This window comes from Oncorhynchus mykiss, chromosome 13, assembly GCF_013265735.2.
Source record: "Oncorhynchus mykiss isolate Arlee chromosome 13, USDA_OmykA_1.1, whole genome shotgun sequence".
NCBI classification, from domain to species: domain Eukaryota; kingdom Metazoa; phylum Chordata; class Actinopteri; order Salmoniformes; family Salmonidae; genus Oncorhynchus; species Oncorhynchus mykiss.
In genome coordinates, this window is record NC_048577.1 from 8,722,330 (window position 1) to 8,742,102 (window position 19,773).

At 46.5% G+C, this 19,773-nt stretch overlaps 3 protein-coding genes across 10 annotated transcripts in view; 1 reads left to right on the forward strand and 2 right to left on the reverse strand.

Moving 5' to 3' along the window:
• The window catches only part of LOC118938190 (parvalbumin alpha), a 62,560-nt gene extending 55,674 nt beyond the window's left edge, over positions 1–6,886 (forward strand). For all 4 annotated transcript variants that reach the window (XM_036940136.1, XM_036940137.1, XM_036940138.1 and 1 more), the window contains 4 exons: positions 4,903–4,974; positions 5,301–5,433; positions 5,907–6,016; positions 6,100–6,886. In XM_036940136.1, coding sequence (XP_036796031.1) covers positions 4,911–4,974; positions 5,301–5,433; positions 5,907–6,016; positions 6,100–6,128 — 336 coding nt within the window. In that variant the 5' untranslated portion in view covers positions 4,903–4,910 and the 3' untranslated portion in view covers positions 6,129–6,886. The remainder of the gene's footprint in view (positions 1–4,902; positions 4,975–5,300; positions 5,434–5,906; positions 6,017–6,099) is intronic.
• Positions 6,887–6,893: 7 nt separating this feature from the next.
• LOC110515367 (brain-specific angiogenesis inhibitor 1-associated protein 2-like protein 2) lies at positions 6,894–16,097 on the reverse strand. Of its 2 annotated transcripts, XM_036940133.1 has the most exons (15): positions 15,840–16,097; positions 15,598–15,659; positions 13,988–14,063; positions 13,084–13,170; positions 11,854–11,915; positions 11,586–11,657; positions 11,400–11,489; positions 10,984–11,051; positions 10,790–10,853; positions 10,571–10,675; positions 9,221–9,323; positions 8,805–9,012; positions 7,886–7,951; positions 7,416–7,790; positions 6,894–7,311 (listed from the first exon to the last, which is right to left on the reverse strand). In XM_036940133.1, the coding sequence occupies exons 1-15, from the start codon at positions 15,946–15,948 to the stop codon at positions 7,236–7,238; spliced, it is 1,623 nt and encodes a 540-aa protein (XP_036796028.1). In that variant the 5' UTR covers positions 15,949–16,097; the 3' UTR covers positions 6,894–7,235. The 2 variants fall into 2 exon arrangements, with proteins under 2 accessions (XP_036796028.1, XP_036796029.1); XM_036940134.1 differs by having other exon boundaries at positions 15,598–16,097.
• Positions 16,098–16,405: 308 nt separating this feature from the next.
• Positions 16,406–19,773, reverse strand: part of LOC110515366 (85/88 kDa calcium-independent phospholipase A2) — a 48,418-nt gene continuing 45,050 nt past the window's right edge. For all 4 annotated transcript variants that reach the window (XM_036940129.1, XM_036940131.1, XM_036940130.1 and 1 more), the window contains one exon: positions 16,406–17,679. In XM_036940129.1, the coding sequence (XP_036796024.1) occupies positions 17,532–17,679 (148 nt within the window). In that variant the 3' untranslated portion in view covers positions 16,406–17,531. The remainder of the gene's footprint in view (positions 17,680–19,773) is intronic.

The following is a 19,773-nucleotide window of genomic DNA, read 5'->3' on the forward strand; positions in this document are numbered from 1 at the left end:
CACACACACACCACACACACACACACACCACACACACACCACACACACACACACACCACACACACACCACACACCACACACACACCACACACACACACACACACCATACACACCACACACACACCACACACACACACACCACACACACACCACACACACCACACACACCACACACACACCACACACACCACACACACGCACACGTATGTAGATGCCGAAGATAACTGAGGTTCATGTGCCACACCCCTTAGCGCTTAGCCACAAGCATGACAACATGCTAACATGCTAACATCACGATGACAACATACCTGTAGGACACAGAAGCCACAAGAGACCTGGAATATATAGAAGATACAGGACACATAAAGAGATACTATTGGCAGGCAGGGTCACAATATTCTGGGAACTTTCCCCAAACTTTTAGCTTCTCCAGAAATCTTGCATGGTGGATTTGAAGATTTTCTGCTTATCGCCTCCTAAATATAGAAGATATGAGACATGGGAGATATGAGAGATGTGAGAGATGTGAGATATATGAGAGATATGAGAGATATGGGCCTTGGTGGATGTCTTGGTCCACACTGTACTATTTATAGAAAAGTCCAACAGACAGACAGATGGACAGAGTTAGATTTCAAAATATATCTGTTACCAAGGTAGAGAGAGGAGGGGGCGAGATAGAAAGGGGGGAGGTGAAGAAAGAGAGAGAGAGAGAGAGATATTAAGAGAGGGAGAGAGTGTGTGAGAGAGAGAGAGAGAGATATTTTCACATTTAATTAGTCACAGTCTCCTCATACACGTTTCTGCCAAAACCATACAACCATACAAACACACACACACACACACACAACCATACACACACACACACATACACACACCAGCAAAAGCAACAAATACTTATGCACATTTACAGAAGCTCTGGCACTGACTTACCCACACACACACACACAACCACACACACAACCACACACAACCATATACACAACCACACACACACACACACACAAACACAAACACACACACCACCACACACAAAACCACACACACACACAATCATGCACACACAAACACAGGAACACACATACATGCACACACACAAACACACAGCTCAAACAGAGCAGTAATATCTAACAACACACACTAGACTCTATCCACCACCATGTCACTAGACTCTATCCACCTCCATGTCACTAGACTCTATCCACCTCCATGTCACTAGACTCTATCCACCTCCATGTCAGTAGACTCTATCCACCTCCATGTCACTAGACTCTATCCACCTCCATGTCACTAGACTCTATCCACCTCCATGCCAGTAGACTCTATCCACCTCCATGTCACTAGACTCTATCCACCTCCATGTCACTAGACTCTATACCACCATGTCACTAGACTCTATACCACCATGTCACTAGACTCTATCCACCTCCATGTCACTAGACTCTATACCACAATGTCACTAGACTCTATACCACCATGTCACTAGACTCTATCCACCTCCATGTCACTAGACTCTATCCACCTCCATGTCACTAGACTCTATCCACCTCCATGTCACTAGACTCTATACCACAATGTCACTAGACTCTATACCTCCATGTCACTAGACTCTATCCACCACCATGTCACTAGACTCTATCCACCTCCATGTCACTAGACTCTATCCACCTCCATGTCAATAGACTCTATCCACCTCCATGTCACTAGACTCTATCCACCTCCATGTCAATAGACTCTATCCACCTCCATGTCACTAGACTCTATCCACCTCCATGCCAGTAGACTCTATCCACCTCCATGTCACTAGACTCTATCCACCTCCATGTCACTAGACTCTATACACCTCCATGTCACTAGACTCTATCCACCACCATGTCACTAGACTCTATCCACCTCCATGTCACTAGACTCTATACACCTCCATGTCACTAGACTCTATACCACAATGTCACTAGACTCTATACCTCCATGTCACTAGACTCTATCCACCTCCATGTCACTAGACTCTATCCACCACCATGTCACTAGACTCTATCCACCTCCATGTCACTAGACTCTATCCACCTCCATGTCAATAGACTCTATCCACCTCCATGTCACTAGACTCTATCCACCTCCATGTCAATAGACTCTATCCACCTCCATGTCACTAGACTCTATCCACCTCCATGCCAGTAGACTCTATCCACCTCCATGTCACTAGACTCTATCCACCTCCATGTCACTAGACTCTATCCACCTCCATGTCACTAGACTCTATCCACCTCCATGTCACTAGACTCTATACACCTCCATGTCACTAGACTCTATACCTCCATGTCACTAGACTCTATACCACCATTCCACTAGACTCTATACCTCCATGTCACTAGACTCTATCCAACACCATGTCACTAGACTCTATCCACCTCCATGTCACTAGACTCTATCCACCACCATGTCACTAGACTCTATCCACCTCCATGTCACTAGACTCTATACCTCCATGTCACTAGACTCTATACCACCATGTCACTAGACTCTATCCACCTCCATGTCACTAGACTCTATCCACCTCCATGTCACTAGACTCTATACACCTCCATGTCACTAGACTCTATACCTCCATGTCACTAGACTCTATACCACCATGTCACTAGACTCTATCCACCTCCATGTCACTAGACTCTATCCACCTCCATGTCACTAGACTCTATCCACCTCCATGTCACTAGACTCTATCCACCTCCATGTCACTAGACTCTTTCCACCTCCATGCCAGTAGACTCTATCCACCTCCATGTCACTAGACTCTATCCACCTCCATGTCACTAGACTCTATCCACCACCATGTCACTAGACTCTATCCACCTCCATGTCACTAGACTCTATCCACCTCCATGCCAGTAGACTCTATCTACCTCAATTTCACTAGACTCTATCCACCTCCATGTCACTAGACTCTATCCACCTCCATGTCACTAGACTCTGTCCACCTCCATGTCACTAGACTCTATCCACCTCCATGTCACTAGACTCTATCCACCTCAATTTCACTAGACTCTATCCACCTCCATGTCACTAGACTCTATCCACCAACATGTCACTAGACTCTATACCTCCATGTCACTAGACTCTATACCTCCATGTCACTAATCTAATCAGGCTTTATCTCAGTAATATAGAGGCTTCCTCACCCCATGGCCTTGTTCTTATTTAGAATAATTAGACAGAGTCAGACAGAAAGTCCCTCTGACGGCTTCCACCAATTTATCTTTCAATGTCTTCTTGCATTATTGCAGGCGAGGGTAAGGATGCTAGTGGAGACTATTGAGATTCTCTCTCAGTTGTACTGAGTAGTTATTAAGTGATATCTGTCTGGCTCTTTACTGACATCTATTGAGCAATTTAAGGCAATGCAGGAATGATTTCACAAACATTTTGAAACTGTGCACCCAGGACACGACAACTGCCATGATCAAATAGAGCTGGGTGAACTTGTAAATGTGAGGCAATAGGACTCTGGCTCCATTTTGAGAGAGTGGTAGTCATATGCTTTCTTCTAAGATTTGTCTTGGGAAGTATCTTGTTGATTATCATTGCACCTCTGTTCACAATCTTTATTTATGCTGCGTCTTATATTACCAAATATGGCTTTTGGTCAGCTTTCTCCCCTCCTCTCCCCTTTCTCCCCTCCTCTCCCCTTTCCCCCCTCCTCTCCCCTTTCCCCAATCCTCTCCCCTTTCTCCCTCCTCTCTCCTTTCTCCCCTCCTCTCTCCCCGCCTCCCCTTTCTCCCCTCCTCTCTCCCCTCCTCTCCCCTTTCCCCCCTCCTCTCTCCTTTCTCCCCTCCTCTCTCCTTTCTCCCCTCCTCTCTCCTTTCTCCCCTCCTCTCCCCTTTCTCCCCTCCTCTCCCCTTTCCCCCCTCCTCTCCCCTTTCCCCCCTCCTCTCCCCTTTCCCCCCTCCTCTCCCCTTTCTCCCCTCCTCTCTCCTTTCTCCCCTCCTCTCTCCTTTCCCCCCTCCTCTCCCCTTTCTCCCCTCCTCTCCCCTTTCCCCCCTCCTCTCCCCTTTCTCCCTCCTCTCTCCCCTCCTCTCTCCCCACCTCCCCTTTCTCCCCTCCTCTCTCCTTTCTCCCCTCCTCTCCCCTTTCCCCCGTCCTCTCTCCTTTCTCCCCTCCTCTCTCCTTTCTCCCCTCCTCTCCCCTTTCTCCCCTCCTCTCCCCTTTCCCCCCTCCTCTCTCCTTTCTCCCCTCCTCTCTCCTTTCCCTTCTCCTCTCTCCTTTCTCCCCTCCTCTCCCCTTTCTCCCCTCCTCTCCCCTTTCTTCTCTCCTCTCTCCTTTCTCCCCTCCACTCCCCTTTCCCCCCTCCTCTCCCCTTTCCCCCCTCCTCTCCCCTTTCCCCCCTCCTCTCTCCTTTCTCCCCTCCTCTCTCCTTTCCCCCCTCCTCTCCCCTTTCTCCCCTCCTCTCCTTTCTCCCCTCCTCTCTCCTTTCTCCCGTCCTCTCTCATTTCCCCCCTCCTCTCCCCTTTCTACCCTCCTCCCCTCCTCTCCTTTTCCCATCCTCCCCACCTCTGCCAAGTTAATTTGGGTGTCCGTTGAGTGCCAGAACGATATAGAGCCCAGCTCATGGTCACTGGCCAAACTCTGATGCTGTTCCTCTCCTCTCTTTTTCTTCCCTCTCTCCTCCTCCTCTCCAGTGTGTCCTTACATCCACTGTCCTTACTTTGTGACTGCCAGACACTATTCATGGTGCTTTACATCACATTCCCAGAGACAGTGGGTCTGTGTATCTCTGTCTGTCCTGTTCCTTAGCCAAGGTCTCAGGGCTCAATAGAACCTAGTAACTGACACTAAGCACTTTGTCCTAGCGCCTCATTTATGCTATCCATATTATATATTCATAAACCTCTCTCTCTCTCCCCTCAGTTACCAAGATGGCTGCTTTGAAAGATTTTTTGAAAGCTGATGATATTCAGAAGGCCCTTGATGCAGTCAAAGGTGAGCACAAGTTTTCACTGTTGAAAACCAAACCAAATCTTTTGAAAATAATATAATATATATCTCTCCATTTCCTCTTCCCGTCTCCTCCCTCCCTCTCCTCCCTGTCCATGTGCATACCTGTCTGTGTGCTTACCTGTCCATGTGCTTACCTGTCCGTGTGCTTACCTGTCCATGTGCTTACCTGTCCATGTGTGTGTGCATACCTTTGCGTGTGTGTTTATGTGTGTGTGCTTACCTGTCCGTGTGTGTGTATCTGTGTGTGTGTGTGTTTGTGTTTGTGTTTGTGTGTGTCCGGTCGTCGGTCGGTCCGTCCGTCCATCCAGCGGAGGGTTCCTTCGACCATAAGAAGTTCTTTGCTCTAGTGGGCCTGAAGGCCATGACTCCTGACAATGTCAAGAAGGTGTTCCAGGCTATTGATGCTGACCAGAGTGGATTCATTGAGGAGGAGGAGCTCAAGTAAGAGGAAGAGAGATACACATAGAAGGATACACACACACACACACACATAGACTCATACCAAATACGCACATGGACAGGTGCACACACACATATTCATCAGATGTGAATGTGTGGCTATTTTCCCATTTACAAGCTTGCATACCATTTAGAACGCATGCCCAATACAGGGTTGGGAAATTGCGATAACTTGGCCAAAATGCCAAGGTGTTCCAGAAATCCTGATTAGAAGATCCCTGGCGTCATGATAAGCAGTAAATCCAGGAATCGCCCAAACATGATATCTGGAAAACCTAGAAATTGTGGGGAAAGGAAACAGGATTTTGCAGTCCTAGCTTAATACATTTTTTCTTCACGCTATAAATCTCTGACCTCAGGTTCGTACTGAAGTGTTTTGCTGAGAACAGCAGACACACACACACACGCAGCTCCTTAATCTTGACCCCTAACCTTTGAACTCTCTTCTACCTCAGGTTTGTGCTGAAGAGTTTCGCTGAGGACGGCAGAGACCTGACCGACGCCGAGACCAAAGCCTTCCTTAACGCCGCCGACAAGGACGGAGATGGAAAGATCGGCATCGACGGTGAGAGAGGTGGTAGGATGATAACGGAATGAAATCCTGACTCCCAGAGGATCTTAATGTCCTCCTCTTCTTCTCTTTTCCAGAGTTTGAAGTCTTGGTCCATGAGGTGTAAAGAGCACCTCTAGTCCCCCCCCCCCCCCCCCCCCCACCCCCCCATCACCCAAAAAGCACCATCTAGTCCAAGGTGAAGTTTCTCCTCCACACAGATCTAGGATCACCTTCTCCAATCCTCCCAACCTTAACCATTAGTCGGGGAAAAATGCCAACTGACCCAAGATCAGCGTCAAGGCTACTTCACACTACTCCGCACCACGCAGGCCCAGTCTCTCTAACCAGAAACAGTACCAGAGACGTCCACCAGGGGGAGGCAGAGAGGGGACTCCCCAACAAGCACTACTGTATTTATTTGTATGTTTTTCTACCGCACCAACATACTGTATATATGTCCTGTTTTGATTTGAAAACCTCATGACTGTCTCATTTTAAAAGAAAACCTTTCCTGTAGATATAATGTACCAGACACCTTCCCTTTCCTCTCTAGCCGTCTATGGACCCTATGTCACCTTACCCAAATGGCACCCTAATCCCTTTATAGTGCACTACTTCCAGAGGGTGCCGAAAGGGAATAGGGAGCTATTTTTAATAGAGTGCCATTTTTTGGGGACTGAACCCATACAACCTGTGTCTCTCATTCTTTATTTTTTCCACCTCACATATACTTGTACCCTCCTTCCTTTCCTCCCTCCCTCATTTCCTCCTTCCTCTCTCGTCGGGTGATGAGATGTATAAATAAAGAGGTAGAGTGGTGAAGAGAGAGAAATGATTCAAAATAAGAAATACTAAGAAATAAAACACCTTGAGTAAAATGACTATTTTATTTGTTATTATTTAATGATTTAATATAAACTAGACTGGACACTAATATACTGTAGAACAAGGGATGCACAAATGAGAAGATTCATTTAGATATTTTCAAAATTAAAGTATCTATTTCACAATAAAAGCATCCTAGATCGAACAATTAGTAAACCATTGGAAAATCTATCGAAACACACAAACAATGTGACAAAGTGCTATTCTTAAATCGCATAATAGTACAAATAAATAAATATATATTTTTACACGATTAGACGATCTACATAATTTCTCTAAAAATAGACTCAATGTCAAACTCAAGGACGTCAGCTTTTCTTGACGTCGACATCTCTGTACTGATTGGTCAGTGGGTCCTCGGTGCTGATCTGTCATTGGTGGTTGTTGGTTTAAGCTTCACTGTCGCAAAGGGATTGGTTCCCCTGCAACAGATCAGGTGACATGTAAAGGACTAGCACTCAACACGAATTACAAACATCACAGCAGGCACACACACACACACACACACACTGACACACACACCTACCTGGGAAAGAGTAGGTTTTCTCCAGAAGCTCCAAGGGGTGATAATGATTCTGCTGTCCTCTCCGGGAAAGTAAGCTGGATTGGTCGAAAGTCAGCTGACCCCCTCCGGAACATTGTTGTTGGGTGAGGGGGTGGCGGGGGCGGAGGAGGAGGGGGCGGGAGCTCGTTGTAGCCTTTCAGGCTATTTGTTCTCGTCACAATCTCTGGCTCCGCCCTCCTCTCAGGGAGGGGAGAGATTGGTCGGAAGTCGACGGAGGCCCTGCGAGTGGGTGTGGTAGGGGGCGCAACATCACCGTAGGCCTTTTCTGATTGGCCCATGGAGGTGTCAGAGGGATCCAATAGGTTGTTCATGCTGTGGCTCCTCAAGGAAGTGCCACTGGAGGGTCAAATGTCAGATATGATCATATTGATTGATTGATTGATTGATTGATTGATTGATTGATTGATTGATTGATTGATTGATTGACATACCTGGACCCCAAAAGGTTAGAGAACTCCTCAATAGAAGAAACATAAGCTGCTGGGAACCAGCCCTGGCTGTTGGAACAACAGAGACCAGAGGAATATTAGCAAACACAACAATGGCCTAAATACTGGAACAGACAAGTTCCTAGATAAAGTCCACTGTTTTCCCAGCCAGCCAGCCAGCCAGCCAGCCAGCCAGCCAGCCAGCCAGCCAGCCAGCCAGCCAGCCAGCCAGCCAGCCAGCCAGCCACATAGGAATGAATGAATGATGGATGGATAAAGGAACAAACAAACAGACAAACAAAGGAATTAATCATAATGGTCCTTGCTGTTATCCACTGACCCCTATCATAGTCTGTTATCTACTGACCCCTATCATAGTCTGCTATCCACTGACCCCTATCATAGTATGTTATCTACTGTAGAGAGTAACTGACCCATATCATAGTCTGTTATCTACTGTAGAGAGTAACTGACCCCTATCATAGTCTGTTATCTATTGTAGAGAGTAACTGACCCCTATCATAGTCTGCTCTCTACTGACCCCTATCATAGTCTGCTATCTACTGACCCCTATCATAGTCTGTTATCTACTGACCCCTACCATAGTCTGTTATCTATTGTAGAGAGTAACTGACCCCTATCATAGTCTGTTATCTACTGACCCCTATCATAGTCTGTTATCTACTGACCCCTACCATAGTCTGCTATCTACTGACCCCTATCATAGTCTGCTATCTATTGTAGAGAGTAACTGACCCCTATCATAGTCTTATCTACTGACCCCTATCACAGACTGTTATCTACTGACCCCTATCACAGACTGTTATCTACTGACCCCTATCATAGTCTGTTATCTACTGACCCCTATCATAGTCTGTTATCCACTGACCCCTACCATAGTCTGTTATCCACTGTCACCTACCGTAGGCTGCTTTCCGTTCTCCCATACAGCCACCCATTCCTCGGCTCCTGGACCAACACAGTGACCATCTCTCCCCGGGTGAAGGGTAGCAGTTTGGGGTTGGAGGAGGGTGGGTGGGACACCAGGGCTCTCATGGTCCTACCCCCACCCAGACCCAGAGACTCACCCACTGAGGAGGAGCGGGATCGGCTGTGGAGGGGGGACGGGGCTGGGGGAGGAAGGGGGTAGAGAGGGTGATGGGGAAGGAGAAGAAAGAGAGACGGATGGAGAAAAGTTTATCCAATGAAAAATCCCCACGGTATCAACCAAAATATTTCCCTGCTATGCATTAAATGAATACAATAACACACGTGAGTAGTGTAGCTGATTGACTAAATATAACCCTGTTCTTTGGGGGTGCAGTGTAGTCATCACACCTCTAGAGGGCACTCTCCCCAGGGCCTGCTGTTCTCTCCTGGCCCAAGACATGTCTCTGTCCTCATCTACTGTCTGCAGCAGAGAGCTCACTGAGCCACACAGCTGAGGAGAGAGGGAGACAGGGGAAGGTTGATTGGTTGGGTGGAATACTTGTCTCTAACTTGTTCCTCCTGGTCAGGGTGGGGAGGGCTACAGGATCTCTAACCTGTTCCTCCTGGTCAGGGTGGGTGGGGCTACGGGGTCTCTAACCTGTTCCTCCTGGCCAGGGTGGGTGGGGCTACGGGGTCTCTAACCTGTTCCTCCTGGTCAGGGTGGGTGGGGCTACGGGGTCTCTAACCTGTTCCTCCTGGTCAGGTTGGGTGGGGCTACGGGGTCTCTAACCTGTTCCTCCTGGTCAGGGTGGGTGGGGCTACGGGGTCTCTAACCTGTTCCTCCTGGTCAGGGTGGGTGGGGCTACGGGGTCTCTAACCTGTTCCTCCTGGTCAGGGTGGGTGGGGCTACGGGGTCTCTAACCTGTTCCTCCTGGTCAGGGTGGGTGGGGCTACGGGGTCTCTAAGCTGTTCCTCCTGGTCAGGGTGGGTGGGGCTACGGGGTCTCTAACCTGTTCCTCCTGGTCAGGGTGGGTGGGGCTACGGGGTCTCTAACCTGTTCCTCCTGGTCAGGGTGGGTGGGGCTACGGGGTCTCTAACCTGTTCCTCCTGGTCAGGGTGGGTGGGACTACGGGGTCTCTAACCTGTTCCTCCTGGTCAGGGTGGGTGGGGCTACGGGGTCTCTAACCTGTTCCTCCTGGTCAGGGTGGGTGGGGCTACGGGGTCTCTAACCTGTTCCTCCTGGTCAGGGTGGGTGGGGCTACGGGGTCTCTAACCTGTTCCTCCTGGTCAGGGTGGGTGGGGCTACGGGGTCTCTAACCTGTTCCTCCTGGTCAGGGTGGGTGGGGCTACGGGGTCTCTAACCTGTTCCTCCTGGTCAGGGTGGGTGGGGCTACGGGGTCTCTAACCTGTTCCTCCTGGTCAGGGTGGGTGGGGCTACGGGGTCTCTAACCTGTTCCTCCTGGTCAGGGTGGGTGGGGCTACGGGGTCTCTAACCTGTTCCTCCTGGTCAGGGTGGGTGGGGCTACGGGGTCTCTAACCTGTTCCTCCTGGTCAGGGTGGGTGGGGCTACGGGGTCTCTAACCTGTTCCTCCTGGTCAGGGTGGGTGGGGCTACGGGGTCTCTAACCTGTTCCTCCTGGTCAGGGTGGGTGGGGCTACGGGGCCTCTAACCTGTTCCTCCTGGTCAGGGTGGGTGGGGCTACGGGGTCTCTAACCTGTTCCTCCTGGTCAGGGTGGGTGGGGCTACGGGGTCTCTAACCTGTTCCTCCTGGTCAGGGTGGGTGGGGCTACGGGGTCTGGAGCCTCGTGTCTCGTTCACTTTCTCCTTCCATCCATCAGCCTTCTGCTGTAGGGAAGCCCCTGTCTGGGGGAGAGATGGGGACATTTCAGAACACTACCTGCGTGTGTTTGTAAAGGTTTCTGACGTCCCCGTTTGTGACATAAACATGTCTGTGTGTGTGTGTGTGTGTGTGTGTACCTTGTTGATGAGGAAGAGCAGTGACTGTGTCAGTCCGCAGTGTTTCTCTGCCAGGAAGCGATACCTACAAATAACAACCGTCATCATATCCATCATCATAATAACGGTTCTAATAGTAATTGTGTTGGTAATGTATTAATAATGGTTCTAATAGTAATTGTGTTGGTAATGTATTAATAATGGTAAAGACTGACCTCCTCTCCTCCTCCTTCATAATGTCATGTTGACTCTGTCTCAGGTACTGCATGTACTCACTGTGCTCCTAGAGAACACACACACACACACACACAAACACACCATTACTGTATGGAATGTGGTAGTGTTGGACAGTGTCTGATTTAACTGTAAGAAGGAGGGTGGGTGTGTGTGTCTTTATTATTTTATGTATTTAACTAGGCAAGTCAGTTCTTATTTACAATGACGGCCTGCCAAAAGGCAAAAATACCTCCTGTGGGAATGGGGGCTGGGATTAAAAATAAAAATATAGGACAATACATCAGGCGAAGCAGCCACAAGTGTCAGTAAGAGTGTCCACATGATGTTGTTCTGTGTGTGTGTGTGTGTGTGTGTGTGTGTGTGTGTGTGTGTGTGTGTATGTGTGTGTGTGTACCAGTGAGTCTCTGAAGGCTCCTCTTCTCAGCTGTCTCTCCAGAGCTTCTGCCTGGTTCCTCACCTCCAGCTCATACACCCTGCGACTGCCCTGTGGAAGAGATACAGGAGTATGTGTTAGTACACACACACACACACACACACACACACACACACACACACACATACACACACGCCAGATACTCACGTCAATGTACTCTTCATCCAACTTGACATTCTTCTCCATGGCCTGTAAAACTTCTACCTGGAACCATCGAATCTGAAGGGGAAGAATTACAACGTTACACCCTGAGGGGGGGAGAAAAACAATGTTACACTCTATGGCAGTGTCCACACACATGCTGTGGATGGAAACAGTGGGGTGGACATATTGTAAATAAACATAGATAAATAGGTGGTATAAAGACACTAAATAGGATCAGGAACATACAGACATAGATAAAACAGATACTGACCACTCCCTCCATCTCAGCTGTGAGTCTTCTCTGCGTCTCAGATATCTGTACCAGGACATCTCCTGTGGATCATACATACACACATTAGTATCACCAATTAGCAATGACGGTAGCATCTCATAGGGAATGAATGGGGCCGTGCATCAGAGCTAGCAACCTAGCCTTATTAGCACTGACAATAGCATCTCATGGGGAACGAATGGGGCCGTGCGTCAGAGCTAGCAACCTAGCCTTATTAGCACTGACAATAGCATCTCATGGGGAACGAATGGGGCCGTGCGTCAGAGCTAGCAACCTAGCCTTATTAGCACTGACAATAGCATCTCATGGGGAACGAATGGGGCCGTGCGTCAGAGCTAGCAACCTAGCCTTATTAGCACTGACAATAGCATCTCATGGGGAACGAATGGGGCCGTGCGTCAGAGCTAGCAACCTAGCCTTATTAGCACTGACAATAGCATCTCATGGGGAACGATTGGGGCCGTGCGTCAGAGCTAGCAACCTAGCCTTATTAGCACTGACAATAGCATCTCATGGGGAACGAATGGGGCCGTGCGTCAGAGCTAGCAACCTAGCCTTATTAGCACTGACAATAGCATCTCATGGGGAACGAATGGGGCCGTGCGTCAGAGCTAGCAACCTAGCCTTATTAGCGCTGACAATAGCATCTCATGGGGAACGAATGGGGCCGTGCGTCAGAGCTAGGCTAGCATGACAGTGTAGCTACAGCAGGTCAGCCAAGTGAGAAGGTCAGCGCAGCAGTGTGACCATGAAGAGAGGATCAGGTAGCTGCTTTGAATTATAGATGACAGTCTTTCAGCCGCACTCAATTCATTAGCTGGCCTACTGTGTGTGTGTGTGTGTTTGATCATTCCACCCTTACCTCTCAGTAAACTCTGTTCTTATTGCTATTTCTTGGCAGTCATCCACACCGCCTGCCACAACAACCTCAAAGTTACTCAAAGACGCTAAGAAGGAAGTTAAAGATAGACTCAGCAAAATGACGTTGTCGTGAGCAGCACCACAGATATTGAGATGAGCAAGATGCAAGACTTTGCTCTCACAGTCACACACAGTATCTGCGCATGTGCACTGGTTCACATCACACTGTTCACAGCGTGGTAGCCAGGGCACCAAACAGAGGAGAAGTTCTTAGTTGTTGCAGAAATTGACCCACTATGCTGGTTCTATGGTACAATACAGTAGACAGACATACACACACACACTTACCAAGTGAGCGAGAGGAGAGTGTGTGAAGGGCCTGTTCTCCCATCTTCGCTACAGCACTAAAGTAGGCCTCACTGGTAACAGCCAAGGCTGCAACACACACACACACACACACATACCTTTTAGCATTATAGCTATTAACTCACAAGCCCAATAATGACACAAACCAAACCTTGTAATCATATCTTAACTGTCCCAAACAATTTACCCAATAAGTAAAACACCTGTGGTGATTGACACCTGATACAGGTAAGACTGGGTCCATAAATAGCCCAGTGGTTAGGTAACATCCATAGAGGTGGAAGGATGGCTCTGGATCGATAGCAGCTGTTTTAGCGTAGACATTGCCAATGAAGGTTTCCACCATTTTAAAGTCACAGAAGCCATCATGGCACAGATACAAAGATGGGCCCTCTTTATACATCTATGGGCAACAGGCATCTGTTTACCATGTTAGCTGACCTAACTAGCTGACCTGCTATCTTCTACCTCTATGGGAAACAGGCCTGGCTTTACCATGTTACAACTACCTGCTAACGCCTGTCTTTACCATGTTAAATCTACCTGCTAACTATCTGACCTGTGATAGGTGCCTTGTACTGTTTATATCAGTCAGAGGAAGGACGCTGACATCATGTTAGCCCAACTAGGTCTAGGGAACTTGTCAGAGGAAGGACGCTGACATCATGTAAGCCCAACTAGGTCTAGGGAACTTGTCAGAGGAAGGACGCTGACATCATGTTAGCCCAACTAGGTCTAGGGAACTTGTCAGAGGAAGGACGCTGACATCATGTTAGCCCAACTAGGTCTAGGGAACTTGTCAGGGGGATGACCCCCACACACACAATGACACAAATGCATACTTATGTATTAACTTTCACACACACTCACTCATATACACACACACCTTGGAAAGCCTTGACATAGCTGTTTCCTAATGTAACTAGCGTCTGTAGGCCTGGGTTGAACTGTTCCATCAGGTTCTATGGAAGAGAACACAGAACAAACAAACATTGAATAATGGCCAAAACTAAATGCCTTGTGTTTAGTAGGGCTTACAAGTGGTTGTATATTTAATCAATAAGGCCCAAAGGGGTGTGGTATATGGCCGATATACCACGGCTAAGGGCTGTTCTTAGCTCGACGCAATGTGGAGTTGCTGGATACAGCCCTTAGCCGTGGTATATTGGCCATATACAGTGGGCTCCAAAATGACTGGCACCCCTGACTGGCAATGCACAAACAATACATTAAAAAATATAAATAATATCATTATAGAGATAAACTCAAAATACCAACATGTGAGAAATACTGTGCTTTATTAATGTTTCAATGGAACCAACAAAAATCAAACAATTATTTAACACAAAATACATTTGACCAAAATCAAGGTTTCATAATTATTGGCACTCCTCATTTAGTACTTAGCGCCACCACCTCTGGCAAGGATAAGTCTTTTCCTGTGATGTTTGACAAGGTTAAGGAACACATCTGGAGGGATTTTGGACCATTCCTCTATGCAGATCCTTTCAAGATCCTTCACATTCTTGGGTTTGCGCTTATCAACTGCCCTGTTCCACTCAGTCCACAGGGTTTAGATTGGATTGAGGTCCGGCGACTGAGATGGCCCTGGCAGAACATTGACTTCGTTGTCACAGAACCATTTCTGTGTGGATCTTGAGGAATGTTTCAGGTAATTGTCTTGTTGGAAAGTCCATCTATGGCCAAGTCCCAGCCTTCTGGCAGAGGCAACCAGATTGTCAGCCAAAATTGCCTGATACTTGGCGGAATTCATTATGCCATCAATCTGAACCAGTGCCCCTGGACCACTGGAATTAAAACAGCCCCAAAACATCACTTAAATAAGTGGAATTTAATTTGTGGTTTAATTTTGGTTGATGTTACTTACAACAATCTTTAAGGGTGCCATTAATTGTGAAACCTTGATTTGGAGGACATTGATTTTTAATTAAATCAATAAATTATTTTGGTGGGTTCCATTGAAACATTAATAAAGTACAGTATTTCTCACATGTTGGTATTTTGAGTTTATCGCTATAATTATATTGTTTATATTTGTTTAAGCATTGTTTGTGCATTGCCAGTCAGGGGTGCCAGTAATTTGAGCCCACTGTATCACAAATCAAATTTTTATTTGTCACACATACACATGGTTAGCAGATGTTAATGCGAGTGTAGCGAAATGCTCACAAACACCAAGGTGCCTTACTGCTATTATAAACTGGTTACTAACATAATTAGAGCAGTAGAAATAAAAGTTGTCATATCCTGGTATATGGACTGATATACAACGGCTGTCAGCCAATCAGAATTCAGTGCTCGAACCACCCTGTAAAATGTTTTTTGAAAAGTTTTGTACATTTTTCCCCCAATACACCCACATTTAGAGTATTATTGGAGTGTGGAAGATGGGGGTAGATTACTGCCAATACTCTATTTACAACATTTCAATAATCTAACCCCATAGTATTAGCCTACCATAAAATATTTACTTACCGCGTACACAGACAATGTAGACCTATGTAACTGATCACTGTTCGCCCCCGACATAGTAACCGCTTCGATTTCCACAAAACAAAAACGGAATAATTAGGATTTTACATACATGAATAAACTATTCTCTTTACACTCCAGAGTACTAGTTGAAAGTTAAGAAATAAAACAATTTAGTTGGTAGTAGGCTAGCTAGGTACTAATCAGCGTATTCAGGCTTCTTTTCTTTTGATAGTGAAAGTCACCTTGGCTATTAACCCACTCCTCCTTCTGCCTCGTTGTTCCCTTGTTCTTTCTGCCACCAACAACAACCTGTTGTGATAGCTCCTTTCTCTCGCTCCCTCTTTCTCCCATTCGTTAATCAGCCTCTTCATCCCTGCATCATACGCCAATTTTACAGAGGGAAGGAAAGAAAGAGACACCGATACGGCCGGGTCAGCTGAATTATAGATGGATGGATCAGAGTGAAAGGATGGAAACATCCCCTGTTCCAACTCTGCCACCACCACAGGGAGGGACGTAGGTAGGTAGGCACACACTCGGAGCACTACATGTAGTATTAGATTACGGTAATAATAAAAAACACACTTGTAGGACACATTTCCTGTGCATAAGGTAAAGACGAAACTAAAAACTATACCTCAAAATGTAGAAAAACATCACACTACCTGTAGGCATAGCAACAGGGATAGGACACCTTTTATTTTACAGCCCTGTGTTTAACAAGTTGTTACTTAGAAATGACGTTTTAAAATGGTCCTTACCTAATTAATTGCACAGTAATTACACAATAAAAAAATCAATGATTCAGTTCCATAGGTTACTATTTTATTCATATATCCACTTCATCATCAATAATAAAGCCGATACACAACCGTACATAGGATATTAATACAAACAAGTGGAGGAGTTCAGTTAAAAACTGAAAGTCTTGAGTCTGAATACCATCCTATTCACGAGGTAGACTTACTTTTGACCAGGGCGCCATTTCAGACACAGACAAATAGTGCAGATAGATAGTATCACAACCCATTGAGATGAGTTAAGACTGCAAGGCGGCAGACATGATAGGACAAAAGTAGTTACAAGAGATAGACCCGGGTCGTATTCATTAGTGCACACCGTAGCAAATCATAGTAGAACATGTTGCAACGAAAACAAGAGTTTCTTATTGAACAGGTTCAGAATGGCCCGCCAGCCCTCCCATTAAGGCATCGTTGACTTGAATGGGGATGTCGGTTTGAGGGATTATGGGTGTAGTATGTGGTAATAATGATGCAAAACAGTGATTCACATCATTCACATGGCTGCATTTGTTTTATTGAATGTAAATCTGATTATTTGAAGGATTTGGATTAGCTCAATAAATAAATACAACTTCAGGATATGTCAAGAAGAGGTCAATTGTACAAACTGTAATCCTCTATTTCTTATCTTTTTCCAGTATAAATGTTTCTGATTTTTATTTTTTATATAATTTGTAACTGTGTCAGTCTCAGGACTGTTGTGCAAAGCTGAATCTTCCTTTCCCCAGGTTTTAGACTGACTTATTGAAAGAGAAGAAACGTCACTCTTCTTTTATCTCCCTCTCTCTGTGTGTATCTATCTACCTCTTCCCCTCTCTGTGTGTCTCCCTCTACCTCTCTGACAAACCATCAGGTGATGGACATTTGCTCTGAGCTTTTTCAAGTACATTTTTCATCTACACAATGATTACACCCCAATAGAAAATGTGTTTCTACTGAACAAATTGGTAGGTAGGTATTGGTAGGTCACTCCCTGTTTCGTTCCATTTGCTTCTGTTGACGAAACGTTTTGCCACAGAATCGGCGTAATGAACAAACCCCTGTAGTGCCAGTAGTTGTATGATGTCCCTCTGTTCATAGAGGTACATCTGGGATTCCCATAGCATGCTCCAATCCCTGCCTCTCCTCTCCTCAGTAGCCGTTGAGTAGTTGCTGTGCCAGGAGTTGGACGTTCTCCCTCTGTTCGTAGAGGTACATCTGAGTCTCCCACAGCATGTCCACCAGCACGGCGTCACTCACCTCATCCAGCATCACCTCCTGGGAGAGCTGGGGGCTCAGTCTGGGGGGGATGGGAGGAGAGAGCAGGCTAGTTCAACAAGAGCACAGTGATACACAGAATGTTTTTAACCCTTTACACTTGTGGGAATTGGCCTTTATGGGATAAAGAATAAATATGAAATGCATAACCACTGTAGCAATGGAAAGGGAACAGTTTTGGAGATAATGGGGAAATGATTAGACTGAGGGTGAGGACAACAGATCACCTGACAAGACTGAAGCCAAACACTTGACTTTATGTGCATTTTACATTTACTGTTCTTCTCGCTGCATTTGTTGACTTCGAAAACTGAAAATACTCCAGATACATTCAGTAACATGAGAATATTCCTGGAAAACGTGGGGGAGGTGCAACAGAAGACACAAAACAATGACAAGAGTTTCAGTGAGGACCAACTGGTGCCTCCAAGAGGAGACACACCTCTCCAGTGTGAGAACAGTTTCAACTATAAGGTGTTGTTTGGCGCTCTCCTAGCTGTGCCGTTGAGGAACCTGATCAAGCACACTTGTAGTTGATTTGTTTGGAACACAACCCTGCAATTACACAATTACTGTTGAGGTTCACACAATACAAAAACAGGTCCGTTATAAATTGCAATTTGTGTCAGGTGGGCATCATGTGACAGCTTGTTCCATTACCAACATGTAAAAATAGGATCTTACAGGGTTTCACAAGGCAAACAGATTGTAACGTAGGTGCCCATAGAAAGGAGTCCTGAGTGCATTCAGGTGCGTGTGCCACGCCAGATTTCCTTCACAACAAACAAACACAGGCTGATTGTGTTCAGAACCTCCCAGGGTATGACGCCATGTCATCTTGGAACTGAACAGACCGTGATCATAAAAACGCTGACACTGGAAACGACATGATGATTTGGAGATGCGAAGTGCACATTTACACTCACAGGTGTCTGCCTGCTTGTATGACATTTATTACAATCCTCAAGGGTTCCGTCTTTCAAAACACATCCAGTCATCTTCCTTCACAGCGGTTCCCCTCACCAAGACAAAACTATTGCAAACGTCGCCTCACTAGCGGGAGGGATGGGGGCAGCTTGTTGCTGCGCGTGGTGCTGAAGATCAGAACATCTGTCAGCCAAACCCACACAGAGCTGTGAAACAGACCCTGAGCTCTGACCTCATGTATATCATGTCACTGTACAGCCACTAAGTTCCAATTTAGGTGCTTATTAGAGTCCAAATCTACCATTTTCAACACGTTTATGGGTACGAGTGCAAAGGGTTAAAACGTTCCATTTCCAATGTACAACAGAGACACAGTGGACAAACCATCAGGAACACCTTCCTAATATTGAGTTGCATCCCCTTTCACCCTCAGAACAGCCTCAGTTCGTCAGGACATGGACTCTACAAGGTGTTGAAAGCGTTCCACAGGGATGCTGGCCCATGTTGACTCCAATGCTTCCCACAGTTGTGTCAAGTTGGCTGGATGTCCTTTTGGTGGTGGACCATTCTTGATACACACGAGAAACTGTTGAGTGAAAAACCCAGCAGCGTTGTAGTTCTTGACACAAACCAGTGTGCCTGGCACCTAATACTGTACCCCGTTCAAAGGCACTTAAATCGTTTGTCTTGTCCATTCACCCTCTGAATGGCACACATACACAACCCATGTCTCAAAGCTTAAACATCCTTCTTTAACCTGACTCCTCCCCTTCATCTTTAACCTGACTCCTCCCCTTCATCTTTATCCTGTCTCCTCCCCTTCATCTTTATCCTGTCTCCTCCCCTTCATCTTTATCCTGTCTCCTCCCCTTCATCTTTAACCTGTCTCCTCCCCTTCATCTACACTGATTGAAGTGGATTTAACAAGGGACATCAATAAGGGATCATAGTTTTAACCTGGATTCATCTGGTCAGTCTGTCATGGAAAGAGCAGATGTTCTTAATGTGTTGTCCACCCCATGTATATGAATGGGATTCAATGTGCCATATGACCAGTAGTATCAGTATGATGAGGTTAGTGTCAGACTGACCTGTGGTAGACAGTATCAGTATGATGAGGTTAGTGTCAGACTGACCTGTGGTAGACAGTATCAGTATGATGAGGTTAGTGTCAGACTGACCTGTGGTA